General features: G+C 37.9%; 3 protein-coding genes and 1 non-coding gene across 5 annotated transcripts; 2 read left to right on the top strand and 2 right to left on the bottom strand.

The window, feature by feature from the left end:
* Positions 1 to 79: 79 nt before the first annotated feature.
* LOC136250964 (sphingosine kinase 1-like) lies at positions 80 to 5,635 on the bottom strand. The gene is made up of 5 exons (XM_066043320.1): positions 5,200 to 5,635; positions 4,951 to 5,094; positions 4,534 to 4,628; positions 2,822 to 2,937; positions 80 to 1,144 (listed from the first exon to the last, which is right to left on the bottom strand). Exons 1-5 carry the CDS (start codon positions 5,633 to 5,635, stop codon positions 253 to 255), a joined length of 1,683 nt encoding a protein of 560 aa, XP_065899392.1. The 3' UTR covers positions 80 to 252.
* Positions 5,635 to 15,863, bottom strand: LOC136250967 (SUMO-conjugating enzyme UBC9-B-like). The gene is made up of 8 exons (XM_066043324.1): positions 15,606 to 15,863; positions 15,422 to 15,512; positions 15,299 to 15,362; positions 15,217 to 15,236; positions 15,090 to 15,162; positions 10,158 to 10,267; positions 9,600 to 9,679; positions 5,635 to 5,850 (listed from the first exon to the last, which is right to left on the bottom strand). Exons 2-8 carry the CDS (start codon positions 15,485 to 15,487, stop codon positions 5,787 to 5,789), a joined length of 477 nt encoding a protein of 158 aa, XP_065899396.1. The 5' UTR covers positions 15,488 to 15,512; positions 15,606 to 15,863; the 3' UTR covers positions 5,635 to 5,786.
* Positions 15,563 to 22,413, top strand: LOC136250965 (phosphatidylinositol-glycan biosynthesis class W protein-like). 2 transcript variants are annotated; one of them, XM_066043321.1, is made up of 8 exons: positions 15,563 to 15,913; positions 15,965 to 16,317; positions 16,734 to 16,972; positions 17,882 to 18,129; positions 18,844 to 18,988; positions 19,740 to 19,885; positions 19,940 to 19,970; positions 22,075 to 22,413. In XM_066043321.1, exons 1-8 carry the CDS (start codon positions 15,759 to 15,761, stop codon positions 22,408 to 22,410), a joined length of 1,653 nt encoding a protein of 550 aa, XP_065899393.1. In that variant the 5' UTR covers positions 15,563 to 15,758; the 3' UTR covers positions 22,411 to 22,413. The 2 variants fall into 2 exon arrangements, with proteins under 2 accessions (XP_065899393.1, XP_065899394.1); XM_066043322.1 differs by lacking the exons at positions 19,740 to 19,885; positions 19,940 to 19,970 and having other exon boundaries at positions 15,568 to 15,913.
* Positions 19,463 to 19,534, top strand: Trnae-uuc (transfer RNA glutamic acid (anticodon UUC)). The gene has a single exon. It is a non-coding gene; the product is annotated as a tRNA-Glu (tRNA).
* Positions 22,414 to 22,555: the final 142 nt, after the last annotated feature.

Genomic DNA, 22,555 nt, shown 5'->3' with positions numbered 1-22,555 from the left:
CATCACACACTCTTTCTCTACCACATAGTGTATCTACTAGATTACGTTTGTAATTGTACATAGCCCTAAATTACTATACTGATTTCACAGGTATTTCATTATTTTAAAGTGATTATAGCACTGCAATATAATGTACAGAATCTGTGCTGTTATGTAAAGATGCACTCCTTGCAAAAATGATATGGCAGTGGGTATGTAAATGGATAGCAAATGACATTTTATGTTCATTTACGTAGCGTTAAGGTGGGTGGCTTATGTGCGCTTCAGTCTCCGTCCCAGCACTCGGCCCAATTGGGGGTGGATTTGAGCTTGAAATGGCCCAAATGGAATCATTTCACCATCAAGAGTTAGAATACCTGACTTCTCACTAGGCTCTATGCGAAATGCTTTGGCCTCTACCATATTAACAAAATTCATTTCTGTGTGATTGCCTTTACCCATTCTGTCCATCAACTTGAACAAATCCATCCTGGATGTGAGATTAGCTTCAGCATAAAGGAGATAGATGGTGCCACAGCCAACATATGCTTGCTTAGTGTTAAAAAAGTCATGTGCTAAATGTGAGATGGTGGCAACGCTAATGTTCATGAACTCAGCATCTATCTCCACCCAATTGCTGGGTACTGGCTCAGACAGCTTGTTCATAAACGGAGTAGGTGGTCCAGTTTGGACACTGTTGACCTCAATGCCAACAGTAGGGTTGGCTGCTGCTTCAGAAACATCATTGTTTGTTTTTGATGGTGTTTCATGATGTGACTCTATGCAGTTATCAGATGTTTCATTTGTAGGGGACTCGACGCCATTTGTGACTACAAGCTCACCATCCTCCTTTGGAGAAGATGTTACCTGAGAGTCTGCCACTGAACTAATTGTGTCTTGAAGCTTTGCATCTTTTGGTAAATATGATAACTTGCCAGGGTAAGCTTTCTTTCTGAGAATACAAGAAATTGCTCCAAAGATAAATCTCAGTTCACCAATGCGACGATATTTCTCTGACTCAATATCAATATCAGCAATTATACCAAACGCAGCTAGTAAACAGAAATACTTTGTTCCTTCTACGGTGTTTGCGGTGAGAACATCCATCGGTGCCACTGCTCCACAAATGATTTGAAATGTTGCATTTGCCACACTGAACTCCTCTCTAAACAAATAGTACAGAAGCAAGTATAAAAAATTAGTTGTACAACCATGTAGCAGATAATGTAAAAGTAGGGTTGAGAAATAAATGTTCAAGTACTTGAGAAGATACTGGTACTTGGATGGTAAAACTGGTACTAGTGTTTGTTAAGATCACATGACTCAGCTCTCATGATGTATTCGTCATCAAACGACACCATGAAGGCTGTAGAGTTTGAATGGTACACACTGCTTGTCTGGATTACTAACATCAGTACTTTAATACAGTGTAAACTACTTAAGGTACAATATAAAACATGTCATATTCGTCAGTACTCGATCGTTAACCCTTTAAGGACCAGCATAGTACATGTACGTCCAAGATATTAAGCAGTAAACAAAGAGCTATATATCTTCGCAATATTAGAAACTATGGGCTTTAAACAATGACGATTTTATTCGCCATTAGTAGGGGATTCTTTTGATGTACAATGCCAATATATTACGTGAAACTACCCTAGAACTAGCCTTCTAATTTTAAGAATATTACATTCAAAACTAACCTTGTACAAATCCGTCCATAACTTTCACCTTGTTGCTGGTATTGAACTACAATAAATTTCACAGCGCTCTTCATTTAGAATGCATCTAATGATATACAAGATCACGTGATGGTGTTCTTTAAAAGGAGTAAAGTGATGGCTTGTAACAGATCGCATCGCAAAGAAGACATATCGTCACCGATGTTAACAAATCGCTTTGCTAGTTGAAAATAGTAAGTTCTACACACTTATAACTTAGATAGTTCTGCTTATTATTGATAGGCGAATCTGTACTACAGTTTGTATTAGCCCTTACTACTTCCTGCGGTTTTGGTGACTCTACAAATTTGCTAAGTAATAGAATACGCAAATTTCATTAAGCATGTGGGTTTTCAGGGTAGGCACTGCATAAATTACTGTAGTCCTAAAAGGGTTAATTAACACTATAGAGTACTTGATAGTAAAAAAACATTTCAACACTAGTAATAAGCGAGATGAAGTAAAATGTCTTAGTTTTGTATTTGGAGAAGAACAGTAGATGTGAAACACAGTACAATAGTATAAGTACACATACATAAATGCTCACATATTCTTGCCAGAAAATATCACTTGAAAACTACCCTCACTTTTCTTTCAAGATTACTTGGCAGCACTGGTTAGGTATAATCGTTAGCTCAGAGCAACCTAATATAGCTTTAAATATGCTTTTAGCCAAGCATAACTTGACCATGGATGAATAAAGCTTAATTTAAGCATAACTTCTTCACTGTTTGACATCACCTGGGCAGCCTTTTTGCCTTATGCAGCAACTCACCTGTCTACATGGACAACCTCACCAACAATGACAACTAACTGGTAAGACAGGTTAGCTATGATATACATATTGTCCATTTCAAACACTAATTGACCTGTAAAACCAGGTGGTCAGGTCAGTCAAAGGTGAACAGACAAGGCAGGTTTCATTACAGTAGTATGATTTCATTTGCAAACTCAAAGACATTTAACCAGAGTTCATAGTTTCACAGTACAGAAGTTGCATCACCCTGTTTACTGACTCTAGATGTTGTTATGCCTTGTACAATACTCTAGCTCTTGTACATGTATTTTTGTGTGCCGCACTATATTGTTGTGTACACAATACACATACACACAACACATACTCAGCTTCATATAGCAGTGATGCACACAATGCGTTGCCTGATCCAACTGGTAAGATCCCTATCGTAGTAGTGATGGCATTCTCCCAATCTGGACGCTCCATAATGCCATTGACAACCTATAGCAACACAAGGCTGTAACAGTCCATGTATGCACTCTCTATATATGCATGAACTTCAAACAAGTACACAAACACATACTTAAGCAGTCACAAGTGAAATTACCTTGACCATAAAAGTAAGCAACGTCATAATTTTATGTAAGGAAAATAGTAATTTCGGGTAACCTTATAACACAGTGACACATTGTAGCAACTATCATCTGAAATAAAACAACAGCTAGCCACTATATGGTTAAGTAAGGTCAGACAAGTGACCATTAGATCATTAGTTATTATTAGTTACCAACTACCAATGAATCTGGTTATGATATGAATGACCAATACAAACAAACAATTGATGGTTCAATGTTGTCATTTCAGCATTATACAGCTACACAGTGCATCTAGGTATGCATAAACAAGGTGTACATATTCACTAATGTCTCATTGACTTGAAACACATCTTTACTATAGTAGCTTTTCCGCACATGACATTGCCTATTTTTGTCAGTCGTGGAACCTGTCTAAGCTGGTCAATTTTGGCAGGTGAAATAGTGATAATTTATTGCTTATAGAGGGGTTGGCTTTCTATACGGGTAGCCACCTAAACAAGTTACACTTTATATTTATTGTACTGTGCGCTTGTACAAATTTAAATAGTGCACAAATGAATAAATAGCACATATCAATTTCAACATATTCATTACCACTACATAAACATGATCGTAGATATATGACTCTTAATAGGGACTGGAATGGCATCACAAGCTAGAAATCGCCATGTTTCAAATATGCATGTAGTTTCTGTAATTTTCACCGTATACTAAATTCATTGTCGAGTTACAAGAACAGAAATATGACAGTATGACAACACTGAACAAAGTCATAAATACACAGCATTTGAAACTATGAGTGTGACTTATTAATCATTCTGTTAAATTCTAATGACCAAAAAGCCATGTATTGTTGATACCAGAAGGTGTGTACAGAGGCTACAGGCTTGGTGACGATATAAAGAGTGCCAGTCAACCAAAGAAGCTCATATCACTAAACCTTAGAGAACTTTCATATTATACAAAACCTACAATAACAGCCTAGACAAATAAGATACATTAGTTTTTTCATGCTCTTCAAAGCAGTAGCAAGCGAAACGTGCCTTTTATCCAACGAACAAGTAATGTACTCACTGTACTGGTACATGACACCATTTCCAATACCTATTAAAAGTCATATATCTGTGCTATTACCAAATATACAGATGAATGTGACAGTGGATAACATTTACAGGAAGTATGGGTTCATATAAAGTGAGTTTCTTTGTACCAAGTGTTAGGGATTTTTACTATGATGTGGGTTCTATGATGTGTGAGTTTTGGTATGACTACCTGAACCACAAACATCGATCATTGTGCGCCCACACAATAAGTATATAATTGTACTTTGTGTGTGTGTGTGTGTGTGTGTGTGTGTGCGTGTGTGTGTGTGTGTGTGTGTGTGTTCAAGTGTGTGCGTGTCTTTGCAGATAGTACACATATCGCATATGTACAAACACACGCGTGCACTCACACACTATGCATGCATACATACCCCACACTTGCTACACACAATACTGACCTCAAACAATAGACCATCACCTGAAGCAATAATGAGAGCATCAACACTGGAGAGGTCAAAAGTCTTCATCATTGATTGAGCATGTCCAGCATACTCTGTCAGGAAAACAAATTATATCCAAGTAAACTACTGGTAAAAAGTGAATCACATAAAATATACACACACGCACTTGTGCATATGCATACTGTACACACACGCACTTGTGCATATGCATATGCATACTGTACACACACACACACACACACACACACACACACACACACACACACACACACACACACACACACACACACACACACACACACACACACACACACACACACACACACACACACACACACACACACACACACACACACACACACACACACACACACACACACACACACACACACACACACACACACACACACACACCTGTGACTACAACTTGGCACTCAGCCCCTGCCAAGTTCAATAGTGGCTGTACCTGGGTCCGGAAAATGTGAACTGCCTTTCCCTTTCCTCCAACAGGGTTTATCAGAACTAAGTACTTCCTAGGATCTGCACTAGGCTCTTTGCCTGTGTTAACACAACAATTGAATACTGAATAGTGTAAATACCACATCACATGGTTCATATACACATCAAAGAATTTCTGAAGTTTGCGCGGGGAATTGAACTCACCTTGGTACCAATCGTACTTCTCTTGTATCACTTTTCTACTCTGAACAATAATCTTTTTCTTCCATTCTTCCGCGGTATTGTCTGAATCAAAATGAACGACCAGTTTCATAAGCGACCTCGCCTCACTACGAAATATTTTCTTAGTCTTAGGGAAACCGTGGACCACCAACTTTACACCATCATCCTGCGTTACTTGATGAACTCCCAGTACGTCTTCTAGCAACACCGAACCAACTTCCTTTTGCTCTCTTAAAATTTCAACTCGTTCATTCTTGAGTACAATAGAATAACCGTTACTGTTCTCGTAACTATCAATTGGCGAAGAACCAGCACTTTCGTCTTTAGCCATTATCTCGGCAATGATTGTGATGTAATTCAACAACCTGGTTATATATAGATTTCTAATTAGTAATTTGTATTTCTCGAATTCAATCATTTCTGTAAATCAAAAAATCAACGTAAAATTGCATAAAATTCGTTGCCATGGATCAGTTGTACAATTTACATGAATAGCAACACATATACATATTATATATAAGTTATTTAAAAGCGTTGGTGGGCCCCCGTTGATGGCAAATGTTGATATCTCATTTAGGAGCATGTCTCAATGCTTGTCCTCTAATCCGCTTCTCATATTCAAGCTTGTTTTGACTGGTGAGGGGAAAAAAACACAAGCAAACACATTATAGTATTATTATAGTGAGGACAAGCAGAAAAACAATAACAACATTCATGAAGATATGCAACATCTCTGTACAGAGAATTTCAAGGCCTACAAATCTACAAACACACAATCAAAAGTATTGTATTTACTGCTGTACTACCTGTACATCACAATGCACAGTTTATAAGCATACACCACAACAGTCAAGGGTGTTGGATACAAGCATGAAGCAAACACATACCACAGAGTGACATATGTGACCAAATCAGTAAAGAAAAAAATGCGATAAATTAAAACACACACATGCCACAAATTATAGTTAAAGCACCGCCATGTGTGTATGGAAAATCCAGCACGAGGGGACGTGTTGAGAGCCTAATACAGCACGAGACAAAAAAATCCAGCACAAGGGGGCATGTCGAGAGGCTAATATAGCACGAGGCAAAGCCAAGTGCTGTATTTGCCTCGAGACACCCCTGAGTGGTGTATTTTTCATACACACAAGCATAGGCGGTGCTTACCTGTTACATTGTACTCCCTGGTCGTCTGGCTCTGAGCGATTTTCTCTAGTACTCAAACCGCTTCAATTTTTGGTGATCAGGATATCAGTAAGTGTTTAACTAATCTATTTCTAGTCATAGAACGAACTAATAGGATTAGTTTGGCTAGTTTTAGCGATTTACAATGTCACGCACGTGATCAATTGTGCTGTCTTAGTGAAGTCGCGTTTAAAAGCTTCGTGATCAGACGATCAGCAAGTGTTTATACAATCTATTCCTAGCTGTAGAACGAACTCGTAGGATTAGTTTGGCTGGTTTTAGCGATTTACGGTGTTGTTTACGTAACATTCCTTAAATAAATTCTCTGTATAACTGTACTGTATTTGCCCAAGTGTGCTGTATTTGCCCAATTAAGCACATGATTGTACTGTATGACTCATACAGTACAGTTATGTAGTTGATTAGTACTGTATGGACAATACGATACACGGCATCGCTTTGATCCTCCCACGTAAAGTACAATATGTATATGTTAAAGCATAGCCGCGAGTGTTACATGAAAAATAAAGTACAAGGTATGCGGCTGAGATGCTTTATTAGCATCTCGGCCACACGCCTCGAGCTTTATTTTTCATATAGCACTCGCAGCTATGCTTTAAATGATTTCTGGAACTTTCTAGTCATGTAGCTTCACCATACACTAGGACTCGTAATTAACACATGTTGTACCAACTATTAGCAGCCTGAATGCACACAAACTAGTTTAACAAAGTAACTCACGCGTATTTCACCATAGTTTGGCATGACAGACTTTCATCGCATATTTTGGTAGGATTGGGTCGTAGCCCACAATCAATTCTATTGTGACACATGGTGAAGTATTTCTGTGATAGCACCAGGACTTGTCCGTTTACATTAACAAACGTAACAGCAACGTTACCTTCTCCCACCCATCATCGAAGCATTTAGGTATGTCTACCCAGTGGTAGAACTCGTATTGGCTGGGGTGATTGATCACTCAGCGTGGCGAGGCTATCAGCCTTCACCAGCTTGGGTGATTAGCCGTACTGGCGTGAGCCCCGCGGGCTATTAGCCTGCACTAAAGCACGTGGGCAACTGTGCTTTATTGCCCACAAAGAGTGTTTTATTCGTTCAATAAAGCACTCTTTGCAGTGCAATAAAGCACTGTTGGCCGGCTGAAAGTGTACTTTATGAAATGTAAAGTACACTTTTCCCTTAGATCTCGCCCACACAAAGTTCTATAAAAATAATTTAATGCACAGTTCAGTCAACAGCGAAATAACACTCAAATTGATATAACTTACAGATTCGCCACAAGTTAGGATATCTTTGTTTCAGTTTTGTACCATGAAGCAAACATGAGATTATCACTTTCACACCTCAGATCAAAGGAGCCACCTGCGTAGCCCAGTTGGCGACTTTGCCTGGGCACATCTGAATGTAGACTGGGCTACAACTGGTCAGCGATTAAATAGACATTAAGGTCAAAATCGATTGTGGTCAGGCAAAGCCCTCATGCCTGTGTTACAACTATTACTTACATGTATTTATTTATGATGTAGTTACCATTTCTACGTTTGAACAGCTCTCTTGCTAGGGTGGATGATGGCCAAAAACTATACCTTGGCAATGAGAAAAGTCTTTGTGATCGATTAAATAAGCACCTGTAATATATCACTGTACAAATCTATCATTTTGTTCTACTACCAAGACTGTTTACTAAAACAGGTCACATATTATTCAAAATTTTGTAGATTTCATTATTAAAATTTTTACAAAGGCACATTACTGAGCTACTACTGTGCAGTATCACTAATCTGAAGAATCTTCTAACACATATCACACTGACATCATGTGACATCATATTAAAGTATTAAGTCTGGGGCATATACTCCAATTCAATTTCTCCACTAATAAACAACAACACAATATTTAGGGAAGCTCCTTAGCAACATGACCAAGCAAAAAGGAAACACGAATGAGGAAAACATGTTAATGTTTTAAACATGAATGAAGGATTTCAGTACACAAAGCATTTCAAACAACAAATATAAACCGGAGACAGTTTGAGAAGAGTACAGGAACAATAAAAAGGTAAAATTCACTAGTGACATGGAACACATTTGAACATGCTGCATATGAAATGACAGCAAATTCCCAACACCATACTGCAAGAACAAGCATGAGATAACATGGGATTAGCAATGGCAATGTCATTCCTAACAGTTTTACACATGGTTAGTGCTTTTTAGTTGTTACAATGACAAACTTTAAGTGGCTATCTCACTAACATTACTTATCAGTTTCTTTTCATTTATACACTAAATGAGTACTACACAATACGCAGCCAAAATTCACTGCTACAGTTGCCTGGGAATGGTGGCGATATATATATATATATATTGTGGCATGATTGAAAACCTGCATAAAGTTGGTGTTGGTGAATTGGTATCAAAATCATTAACCGCTGGACCCAAAACTAATTGGCCGTACTGAAATCACACATCACAAGTAACTAAAAAGGCCTTTTCACACTACAGTCAAATGCGCATCGAAGCCGGATCAAACAATCTCACACCTGAGCCGGATTGACCCCAATGCACATTTAATCCGGCTTCATATCAATCCACCTCAAGAGGTGAATTGGCCAGACTTGATGTGCATTAGCTCCATTAGCAAGGGGGCGCCATACAGTCTCCAGATATCTTGCACAAATTATGGCTATTGTGCCAAGACTAAAGTGACAGCATACCTAGTGCTATACTCGGATTGTGGAAGCGATACAGTGACCATGAGTGAGTATCGAAAGAATAGCGTACCCTTCTGAAATCATCGTTCCTGGTACAGGTTTCCTCCTAATAATTAGCCAGCTTCTCGGCACCCAACGTTTTGTAAGTGTACTAACAACATTCCCCACTGAAAATACTTTTCTGACTCCAATGGAATATGAGGAAGGTAGTACAATGACCGATGCTATTTAATTTTTCGTTACGCAATTGGGTAATTAATAACGTGTTATGAAAGCGAATTGAATTCAGTTGCTGCACACGTAGTGTGAAATGGATTGATGACTTTCAGTCTGACCACAGCTGGATCCAGATTCAATGTGCATTAAGTGTGAAAAGGTCTAAACAATGTTGGGCTTGATATCTCACCACAGTGCCCTTATTTAAAACACAAAAATTCACAAACCAGACATGCATCAAAATGCATACCTGAAGATTTGATAGGCTTCTGCTTGTGCTGGGTCCCTGATGTTAGGATCATTTAATAAGTCCTGAATACCCAACAATATCTACAGATAGAGAAATGTGAGTTACTGATACTACCACATGAGTGATCTACATGACTGTATGAAACCATATACTGAAAGTCGTGGGAGCCCTAGAAGACTGATAATAGCAAACACTTCCTGATTACATATTATAAAATTAAACTTGGAAGTGAAACCATGTAGTGTGAAGGAAGGAAGGAAGAAACCTTGTTAGTTAGCAGTAGAACAGAGATTTGACAGTACACTGGAAAGTGAACACGTAATGCTAAACAAAACAGTAACCTGGACATATATTTAACCGTGCACGTACACACAAGGGTATCTAGTAAATGTTACAAATAATGTTATGGACTTTTGGTTAAATTAAATCACATATACAATTGTGTCTAAATAAATATATGTACAGTATTTCTCTAAAAGGTTTACTAGCTTTTATACTTCATGCAGCCAACTCATACAAATAAAGCACACTGCTCTATATACTGGGTGCACAACACACTTGTTTAATAGTCACAGCTGGTCTCCAATCCTTATCCTCATCTAATAATGACAGACACACTGTTCCTGATGGGTATACATTGGGATGAAATATCGGTGGATCAAACTTGCCTGTAATAAACCAGGATAACAAAATGAATACCTTATACATTGGTACCTGCCCTTAAGCATCAGCACTAGCCATGTAGCATGCATGGTGTTAAAGAACATAAGGCTGCCTTATGAGTATGCAGGTAAGTTAAACAACAGAGCTTTGTGTAGTTGAGATAAGACAACTGTAGCGCATATTTACCACACAGGTGTAATTATATGGTACTAGTAGTAGCTGGCATGCAGGCTGTACATGTAATGCCATTTTAGATTCTACACAACATTCAACTTGCTGACAACAACAAAAAAGAAATGACTTGGTAAAGTACAAGGTGAGTAATACCACACACCACTCATGAGTGCATTTACATGGTACCAATGATATTGTTGAAAATCTTTATTATTAACTTTGTGAATGATAAACTATTACGTTCAACAGTTTTGCATGCCAGTGATACGCTTACAGCATACACAGGTGCAGATATTCTGGGTGTAACAAAAAAGTGTAAACACAAATACAAACTAATTCGTGAAAAAATTGCCTACTCCAATACAAAACATGGAATAAGCAACATGCCTGCAATTTGCTTGTCCTGTGTACTAAGAGTTCCTATATTCTGTGCCAGTCCTGAAAACTTTGACCATAAAAAAAGTTAGTGGATAACTTGTGCATAAAAAAAATGTATACCAAAAAGCTCAGTGAAAAAAAAATTGTGATCTAGGTGGGGAATTGAACATAAGTTGGCGAAGTAAGGAAGGTTCGTAAATAACAAAGTGGTTTGTGTTCCCTATCAACAAAAAGAATGAACAAAAGCATTATCAATTCATAGCAACCATTTTTCAAGTTGCCAGATGATGAGTGATTCATTTCACTAAAATTCTGCATTGAAATGTAGTTTGGTTGTTGAGTAACCCCTAGTTAAAAATTGGAGAAAAAGGTACAGGAAAAAAATGCCACCAGCTGGATTCAAACCCTGCATGCTAGTCAGGCACTCTACCACTTAAACAGTATGTGCAATGCTTTGTAGCTCAAGTTTTTCTATACCATAGCCTTCAATATGGTGAAATGGACAAATGGAAGCATGCAGAAGGTGGTGACAAAATGTAGCCAGGTGATGAGTGCTTCATTTTGAGCTGAAGCATCTAGCAGCTGTGTTTGTGAAGCATCTAGCAGCCAAGGCGTTCCATTCACTGAACTACCTGCACCATACACTGTTTTCATGTTCTGCATCAGTCAAAGCAACTGCGTACAAAGCTGTAGTCAGACCAGTTCTAAAGTATGCTTCTCCGATTTGGTGCTTATATTCTGCAAAAGATGTGTCTCAACTAGAATTGATTCAACGTCGTGCTGTGCAGTAGTAGATTGAACACTGTCAGCCATAATTGGTCTAAGTCTTCAGATTCTTGTCTGCAAGAACTTAATTGGTCACCACTTCATACCAGGAGATCTTTCTTTTCTATCAGCCTAACCCATGATATCTTATATAACAGAGTCGCCATCCCATTTTCTTAATTTTCTACCACCATCACTAGATCTCATCCAATGACATTATGTATCCCATCCTCAGCTATTAATCCTCACCATTTCACTTTTTCTGTCAACACTCCCTTCCTATGGAACACCATTTCCCTTTGCATCCTACAACTGTCAAATCCAATTGCATTCCAGACTGCACTTCGTCATTTTCTTTTTGTGTAAACTCTGTATTTTAAACTGTTCTGTTTTGTCTGTTGTTGTAATTGTTAATGTGTTGTGTATGTATATTTGTATGTATGTGTGGGGAGTACTTTTGCAGGCAATGCCTTCTGTGTACCCATGTCTTTGACAAAATTGATAATTTAATCTAACAAATTGTGTACTTATGCACAGGGACTGGCTACTAGCAGCATGATGGACAGACAGACAGACAGCTTTTCAACTCTATTCATATGATACAGATTACTACATTTATCTACATCATACTTTTGATCAAGAGCCCCTGAATTTACTAACTTTAGAATTTCTTTGCTAGAGGGCTTGCTTCACAATTAGGAAAGCAATGCAATACCTGTGTTGGGATGGTGGTTAAGAGGATTGTGAGGGCAGTTGGACATAAACAGTTGGCATATCAGATTAGAATACTTGACATTGGTGTCAACATGTTGATAGATTCAAGTTTTTCATAAGATCAAAAGATGTTTGATGAACTTACACCTGGTACCACCATTAATACCACATGTTGTTAGCTATGTATCTAGTCACAAGGAATTAGATAGTAAACAATAGTGTATAACGATGTATCAAGAGAAGAAAATTTGATAGAGATCATAAAAGTTGCCAAAAAATCAGCCTCACTTTTCCTTCATGGCAACTCGGTAGGTATGAAGCCCAAGTGTGCCTTTGGCGTGACTGAAAAATCTCTGACGTACAACAGGTCATTAGTGAGCTCATATATTAAAGGAAAGAATATGAGGATACACATGCCATACTAGCCATGCTTTAGCATACAGAGCTTTCCCCAGAAAAATAAAGTAGAGCGGTGAAACTGTCAATTTGCTACCAACATCAAAGTCAATTTGTTAATTATATACGTTCCTATTACCACATCAAAGGAATTTTGAGTAAAGTAGAACAGTGCTGCACCACTCTACCGCTCTTTAGGGAAGCCCCTGGCATAGTGTTCAGGTATGCTCTGTCCACTACAAGTGAAACATACACAGAATACAAAAATCCTGTCTGCATCATTTTAACTGTAGTAGGCATGCTGTGGAAATTACAAGTCCAATTTTGTTATAGGTGATAGCAAAACTTAATCCACTGACATACTACTTTTGCACAAATCTACACCTTTGTGCCAGAGGCAAAAAGAAACATTACACAAAGAAGGACAAATGAAAGTGAACATTGTCTATCTGGCGACATACCAAGTAACATATAACTGTAAAAGCCCTCACTTCATGTTTGTCTATTCCTTTCTCTTCATAACCATTTTGGCAAAACTGGTTAGGCATAGTTAAGCCAAACATGCCTTTAGAGTGATCCAAACAAGATTCCATTTGACACAATTTTCTACTGACTGACCGACTGATTCACAGGTAAAGCATCAATGGCTTCTTACGCTGATTGTCAATTAATGACCAGATTTGCAAAACTTGACATATTAGTGCATTTTCGGAATTCATTACTATTCAATATCTACTTTGTTCAAGTGTATGCTCCGGTGAAGTTTAGCTTCACATGCTGGAGTTGCAGCCCTACAATACAAAGTAGCAACAACAGAATGAGCGACTTGTACAGCAACTATAGGGTAAATAAATTTAACGATTGTAATTTTGGATGCAATGATAATAATGGAATAGAAGTCTTGTTCACCATGAATAGGTAAATCCACTGCTGGGTAAGTTACTCCCTAGCCATATCATGTTGTTGTTTTTTTTGCCACAGACAAAGACGAAATCAGTAAAGAAAGATCAACCGCACACTATCTCTGCAACGACATTACAAACATTCACATCTTATGTTTCATTTAATCTACTACAACAAAACAAAGGTTTTTGAGCATAACCAATTAAGCAAATAAGATGATATCCAGTTAGAACCTTTCCTCAAAAAGAATAAAATGCAAAAATTACATTTTCAGCAATAAACTAGTATTTTACCCATTGTATCCAGCAAAATTAAGGCGGTTATTACTGATCTAGTCCTTGTAAGTATTGTGAACAACTTCACACCTGGGGCATGTCAAGTTTGGTAGGGACACAGGCACCTGATTATAGCCATCACGTGGGATTACAATAACCCAATGCTTGTTTACAAACTTCAGTTTTTGCTGTATCTACAATATTATGCATACCTTAAAAGTGAGACCAGTGGGAGGTATTGTTCAACATCTCAAACTCAACAGTACAAATACTGCCTACAACCATACACCATTGTAGTGGATGCTTGTACTGATATTGTAGTGGGTGCTCGTGGACTGAAATATCCACACCAATATACTAGTGCTTTAGCAACAAACGTTACACATGTACATTAAATAATACACTCCGGCAACAACTGCTACGAAGGAGGCTGTTGTGTCAGAAGGGCAGATGGATTACTTGCAGTTATTTGTAATCGAGTTTTTCCATATAAGGAATTGAAAAATAGTGGGAGTCAAGGAAAGTGGAGACAAGACTCTTAACCACCAAACCACCAGGTGATGTAATAACAACAATGGTTATCTCAACATGTGAAAATTGTATTTTACACTTTCTATAAATATCATATTACGAAATTGACCAATATAGAAGCACAGAGAGAAATAAATCTATCAGAATCATGGGCTCTATGTATGCTATACAATTTTAACATTACAAGTAACAGGATTAGTAACTAAGGCGACTATAAAGCATAATTTGATTTGCTAAAATATTATTTTTTAATGTGAATACCTAGAACTATAGTGTAACAAAAATTTCTTATATACAGGCTAATTTCAGCTATGAACATACTAAATTTCTCTTACAAGAGAATGCATTAAATCAAGAGTATATAATGTGGAGGCACATTATATACTCTTGATTAATTTATAGTTAACTAACAGTTAAAATTAAGTTAATTCAACTGTGCAAATCCCACACATTACAGAATGCTAGTGTAATATTTCAAATGGATGAGATTAATGGCATCCCATTCGGTCATATATAAAAGTATAGCACCTGAAATCCCAGAAACCCTACCATGGCAACCACAAGAATGTCTTTAACAACCACAGGCATCCTGATACCATTGTAGTGGGCAATGGACTACCACAAATACACATCCTACGCTTGAAAATCGATTACACCACACACACACACACAGAGTAAAAGTGCTGCTTACATTTAGGTGGTGACGTAGGATAGTCGTCTTTGAAATACATCTTTAATTTGTATAAGCCTCCGTCCCAAGGAGTCTGTGAAAGAACACGCAAATCAATTATGTGTTGATTAAGTTTTATATAACTTACTCCTTTCTTGCCAGGAATGGCTAGGTAGATAGATAGGTACAATATTATGTAATACACACACTATATTTGTGTTACAACATACCACACTCCCAGCTCATCAAGTTAAGAGTTCCATCAGAATTTTTTGATGGCTTAGCAACAAATCCCTATTTGTACACGGAGAAACTAAGAAGTTCAAAACTTATATAACTTTTATTTTACTCACAAAAGGATGGTCTTTACGCCAAGCCTTTCGTTCTTCGCCTAATCTGCCAATGGCTATCCCCGACATTCTGTTAGCCAGCTAACAGGGTACTCTGCCAGTACAGAAACGAGCCAGTTAACATTACCAAAATATTAGAGTCTTAACGTTTCAAATCGATTAACACTATTATTACCACAAAACTCACCGATGTTTTCTGCTTTGCACCGCTGTGTACTGAGGTGATCTAGTATCGGACCAGCTAACTAAAACAACGTGATATTTGAAGCATCAACTTCGTACTAAACCGCGCGCTTACGAAAATTTAAACCGTTGGATTGTGGCGTTCGGTTTTGAAGGGATGGATTACAAGCAGACCAAAGAAGCGTTCGTTTCCAACTTGAATGGCACAAGCTTCAGCGAAATATCCGCAATAATATCTGTGATTCCGGTCTGCCTGCTCTTCCGACATGCTACAGTAATTTTCACGTGCACCTTAGTAGGATTTAATAAATGGTAACATTGTGAGCTTATTGTTAAATTATATTTTATTGTTTGTGGCTACAGGTTGGTGTTAGCTTGTGAATTTATGTCCTTGATAGCCCCCTGTGTGCTAAATGTAACATTACTATCAGATCACGTGACGTTATTTGCACTCTTAATAATGCTCATCTCATTTACACTTTTGCTACTAAGTCACTTTAAGGCCACAACACAACATCTCAAGTCTCCAGTTAGCAGTGCTAAGTTATCACAATGGCTCAACGTGATACCTTATCCAGCCAGAGTGCCATTTCTGTCGGTAGCCAGGTGTTATACTATCATTCTCAGTTGTGTTGCAATACTTGCAGTTGACTTTAATGTCTTTCCAAGAAGATTTGCTAAAACAGAGACATTTGGTCAAGGTTTGATGGACACAGGTATTGAATTGTATAGTGTATAAATAGTTTAATGCATGGTTAGTGATAATTCCTGGTATCAATTATAATCAGCTTGGGTGGCCCTGAAAATAGTTATCTGTAAGCAACTTAAATATTCAGTGAAATTATTAGTTGTACATGTATAAACAGGAGTCCATATGCACTGTGCAATGCTTTGCAGCACTTCTATAGGGTGTAAAGCTCCAAAAAAATACAAAAGACCATGATTGGCCAAACTGAAAGTTAACAATCTGTGGTATGCTGTGTCATTCAATACTACTAGAACTATTGAATGATCATGGGGTACCCTACCACTGTTAACTATATCAATAGAACATTCATATGCACTCTCAGTACCATAAGTAGTGTACGTATTTTGTTGATTAGAGTAGTGTAGATTTATGTTTTATTTATAGGTGTTGGACTTTTTGTCTGTTTCCATGGTGTGGTTGCTAGGGAAGTAAGAAGTCGTAACGTTACCAAGACATCGCTAAGACAATATTTCCAAGATCTCTTACAAGCGATCATCTCTAGTAGTCCAATGATTGTATTGGGATGTGCTCGGCTCATAGCCACCTGGGGTGTGCGTTATCAAGAACATGTAACTGAGTATGGTGTACATTGGAACTTCTTCTTTACCCTAGCAATTGTTAAGGTATCTGTTGTTTCCTGTATTAACATTTTGTCCTACATATCATGGCCTCATCTGCATACAAAGAATAGAATTTTGTTTGTGGTCAAGTTAGTATATATACACAGTATAATTAAGCACATGTTCATGGCTCTGTTGATACAGGTATGTTGTCATTTCAACAAGGTTTCTGTTTGATAATATTTGCTCTAAAATGTGTCTGTAAGTAAAGTGTCATCTAGTCACCCACATAATTAGGGATTGCTCTAATGCAGACTTTGAAGTAATATAAGTATGATTGGTATCACTTGGTACATACCAACCTGGTGTCCCTGTAGAGATTTTACAAACCTCCCAGGGGATACTGAAGTCTGCACTGAGGACAGGATGGACATTGTCATATTGCCAGGAGACATGCTGCTGCTGGGGTTCAATGGGTCCTCTGGTTTCCGTGCGGCTGTGCCATGTAAACCAGGTGTGTACTGGTGACGTGACTGTCCACTTTTGCTCCATTCCAATTAGGAAGGCCGCATGACCCAGAGAGGCTAGATGAGAGAAAGGAAGTTGTGAATGTGTGGGTGGATGGTTGTGTGTGCACGTGCGCACATGCATAAGTCTGATTCCTATGTGATATCCAAATTATCATTGTAGCATATAGCTATATAGACTGTTTTTATACATATGATATGTGTGACTTTACGAAGATATGTACCACATGCACACAAATCTAAACTAGAGGGAGTGAATGTCTGTGCATGTGTGTATGTGGTGCATACAGATGTAACCACGTCTCTGTCAGTTGTTTTGTGTACCAGGTATGGGTGTATTTAAACTTGGTATGGGGAGTGACACAGTTGTCATACCTGTATATAAGCAGTGAGCACATAAGATTAAACATGAGATAATTATAAACATTTAATGTATCTCCAACAGGTGTTATCAACCTTATTATACCCTCTACTGATCATCCCATCCTGGACTACTGGACTAGTCCTAATAACTCTTCATCAGTCATTACTATCTTATGGTGGTGTGACGAGCTATGTCATCAATGGTCCCCATGGCGACGACACACGGGATAATCTAATTAGTGCCAATCGAGAAGGGATAGTCTCATCCCTAGGATATCTTTCCCTCTACTTCCTCGGGATGGAGATTGGAAGATTTGTGTTTAAACCAAGGTGTGTAAGATATGGCACATCTGTACATTGTACTGGCAAGTTACATAAACACTCAACAACACTATTAAAATAGTCTTTTTTACCTGCTTGGACAGAAGCTCCTATATATACATGTATGGAAAACACTATCCTTGGTACATATTATATTTAAAACCTGCATTGTTAAATTATTTGTAATGTGTATTAGTGTAGGGTACATACAAACAAACGTGAGCAAACCACTCTGTGTGAAGATGTTTTAAGGCTGGTTTCTGGACAATATATTTTTTTTGTGGGAAGGTGCAAGCCCATACAGTACAGTAAACTGTAGTGTATACAAGTATCACTAAATCCTAGTAGATACTGCAGTACCTCACAGTAGATGCTGGATTACTTCACTATAAAATCCCTTAACATTTCCCTGCTTAGGTGGCCTCCCTGGTTGGCATTGAGTGTGGTGCTTGGCCGGTGGCCTGCGATGTGGGTTGACTTTTTTCCCTTCAACCCTTTCTAGGTATTTGTCCCATTTCACTTTATGCTTAGGCTCCTAGGCTAGTGGTAAACACGCTTACAGGCTCTGCCTTCTGTGTTCACTCTCCATTGCCCAACTGTTAAAGTAGATGATCACATTACCAAAATAACACTAACAAGAATTATGTAGTGTATTTTTTTGTTTGTAGGTACGGTTCTTGTACATTTCCTTGTTGGTTTCATTTCTTAAATGCTTCACTTTAGACCATCAGTGATGTTGTCATGGTTACTGGTGGGAATAAGACTGATGCTGGTCACTGTAGTATTGTGGGTGTGTACGTTGCTAAGTGACCACTACATCCAGCAGTGTTCAAGAAGATTGGCTAATCTTACATTTGTGCTATGGATGGTGAGTAACTGTGAGTTGTTTATACTAATCATACCATATATGTATGTATCTACAACTTTATGCCCCCTCTATAAATAGAATTCATGTAACAGGTCGGCATTTACGCTTCACTTTAAAAGTCTTGCAGTAGGTAAACAGGATGTTGTTGTTTTTTTGTAAGAGTCATCATCAGTTAGAGATAACTTGTGCCCAATTATACAGTGCAAAATTAAAGGTTCTGATTGGCTTTGTATCTATCCACCCAAATGAATCATTTGTTTGGCATATGTATTTTATATAGTCTTTTCAGTTAATCATTACTCCTCTTGAGATTCACAATTATCTCCCACACACATTTTGCAGGAAAGTTTGTTCAGTACAGAATAACTGAATAGTAACTGTTATGTGTGCACATGTTACAAAGTAAACATGGGTATTATGTGGCAAGTATGTTTCATAATATTTTTCATTATAATATGTTAGATGTTGTGGCTGTCCCATTTAGTCTAGTGGTTAGGATTCCTGGCTTTCACCCAGGCGGCCTGGGTTCAATTCCCGGAATGGGAACTTTTAAAAAAATTATTATTATTCACTTTTTGTGTTTTGCCTCATTTGTATTGGAAGTAAATACAGTATTTGCAACTGGTTATAGCTGATGACACGATACATTATTTACTCTCTTGATATTATGTGTGTGTCTGTCTGTGCATGTGTGAGTGTACGGATGCAGTGTTGGTTTCAACTGTTTTCTATGAATGTTTTTCCATTGCAGTATAACAGTCAGTTTCAGGAAACGTTTTGCGTTGCACCTAATAATGCTTCTAATCCCCTGTCATCACTGATTGTGGCATGGCTACAATGGACGATATTTGCAATGATGAAATGTGATGTCATAATTGACAAAATGGCCATGTTGTTGTGAGGGCTTGACAGACTTTGGCATGTAGTAATCGAAACAAATATTGCTTGTAGTTTTTATACATGGAACCAGGAGGTAACAAAGGTAAGAAGTGGTTGTGACCATGTAAAACATGGAAAGTAGACCGAAATTCTTAAATATGTACACAAATATGTGGGCTAAAAAAGAGGCCAAAATGCTCTAGATCTTTTGCAAGTGACTTAATCGTTAAAAGATTGATTACACTATTTAAATTGCTGCTTTATATTAATTAAATGTCCATGTTAAATCTGATGGGAGAGATGCTACCTTTAAAGTGACTGATCAAAATTAGTATTATCTGCAATGACATTTTTTTGATGATTTGCTGATGTCACAAAATATAGTGGCCGTGCTAATGTGGTACTAGGAGGTATTGGGTGAGGTAACATTTTGCTATGATAGTCAAGAAGGGAATATACACACCCCCTGTAGTATAATGCAATACAAATGTTTGGGTACTGCAATCAGTTGCAAAAAGGTTACTATACAGTTTTATGACTGCTCTTTTAGAGTATATTTTATTGCGTATGACTGTTCTATTAGAGTAAATCAATGTGGAATCCATATACACCAATACACACAGAGCAGCCATGTGGACTACAAGGGAACTCCTCCCATCTGCAGTAAACCTTTTTAAAGAGAGATTGGTTGTGGTAGGGCTGAAACGATCATGGATTTTTGGTATTCGAGTATTCTCTAGCATTAATGATCGAGTACTCACGAATATTTGCTACTATATTAGCCATACCTATGTGACATGTTTTGTAACATATACCATACTGTATGTTTAAACCAGCAATGCTAATTGTACTGCATTAAATACCAAGTAAATGTTCCTGACAAGCGAAGTGCTTTAAACTGCACAATAGTTTTAATAAAATTGTCTTGAAATGAAGATTTTCCAATGAAAATGTACAGCTCACGTGAACATGTCCAACCTCCTCTGGGACTTTAGCACTCAGATATTAAATTGGCACTCGAGCACTCGTTAAGATCATGTGATCCAATATTTATGATGCATTTATTATCAGGTAGTGACACTGTGAAGTTTGATTAATGCATTTGAAAGCTTATGTATTTCTAAATCTAACGGCATGATAAACCCCAGTCAACCCCACTGATTAAGCTGGTAAAAAGCACCAATAAAATAAATTACGCAAAATCTGTTTTATTGAGGAGGGTAATACAGCGGTCTCAGTATAACGCAGTGAAGGGTCGTTATTTCATTATAGAAAATGTACATGACAAGTCTGGTGAAGTTGTATGCATCAAATCGCAATTTATTAATTTCACCCCAAATCTAGAGTGCTTTTAGAAAACAAACTACATTGCCTTGAAGCTTACGTGAAGGACAATCTGAATATCTAATGAACCCCAGCAAACCCCATCATTTTCAGTTTAGTATTGCAACTATTGAGGGTCACGCGAAATACCAAACAAAAGAATGCAATTAAGAGCAATATATTTAAGTAGCGCTTAAAGCGCGTCCAACCTCCTCTGCTAAAGTCCTTAACAAGTACCTGAGTGTTTGTAGTATTTGTTTTAATCCTATATATAGTTTATGGACACTATCATATACATAGACAAGCTTGCATACAGTATACCGTATATGACCGTATTAAAGCCGGGCTCAAATACACGCAGGGGCTCAAATATACGCCGGGTACAGCTAGGAGACTGTCATAATAAACGCCGGGGCTCATTTAAACATCGGGGTGCTAATGATATGCACTGAAATGGGTTCTAAACTCGTGTCAGCTAGTAACTATACAGTGATGTCTCGTCACCAGTCTTATGATGTCTTGTCTTGTTCGACTATGCCTTCTCTTCTGGTGATGGCCATAGCGTATTTATTGTCGTCATTGTCATCTTTCTGCCTGACTTCCAACGTTTCACTCAGCAGAGGAGTCCATATGGGTTTATGTACGTGATGGGCTATGGATTTCGTATTTCGTAGGTACTTGTACTGGCACCTGTCATTCTCAACGAGTGGCTAATAAGAAATAAACGCCCGGGTCCAAATTAACGCCAGTCTCGTTTAAACGCCGGGTCAAAAATGATTTATAGGAAATAAACGCCCGGGCTTCTATACGGTCATATACGGTACATGTCTTTAGGCTCATAAGTTTGTGGTTTGTTGTGAGATAGAAATTATGTGTTCCACTAGGTTGCTATTATCACTTCTGTGCTTGCTTCCTTGATCATCGTGGATACTGTAATACTCTTAATAGAGCACACCACTAATCTACAATCACATTTTGACCTTTACAATTGCCCAAATGGTGACAACAAGAAGACAACACCAACCAGCTTATTGGCTGCCATTGACTACAATCAACTGGTGTTCTTTTTGGCAGGTAATTTGTTGACTGGATTAGTGAACTTATCCATAAACACATTAGCAATATCAAATAGTTTGTCGGTGATAATTGTTCTATTGTATATGTTAGTTTTAGGTACAGTGTCATTTGCACTAAGACATTTTAATATTACACTATTGTGATGAGATATGTTATGTAATCTACTGTATAGAGGTGGAGGAAAAATTTGGCGATTTGCTACCAATTTGTCAAAGTTTTAACCCGCCAATTACTCGTAGCGCCTGAGATTGTCATCTTTATAGCTATAGATTGAGCTTGAATTTGCCA

This window comes from Dysidea avara, chromosome 3 (genome assembly GCF_963678975.1).
Source record: "Dysidea avara chromosome 3, odDysAvar1.4, whole genome shotgun sequence".
Taxonomy (NCBI): domain Eukaryota; kingdom Metazoa; phylum Porifera; class Demospongiae; order Dictyoceratida; family Dysideidae; genus Dysidea; species Dysidea avara.
This window is presented reverse-complemented; position numbering and strand designations above follow the sequence as displayed.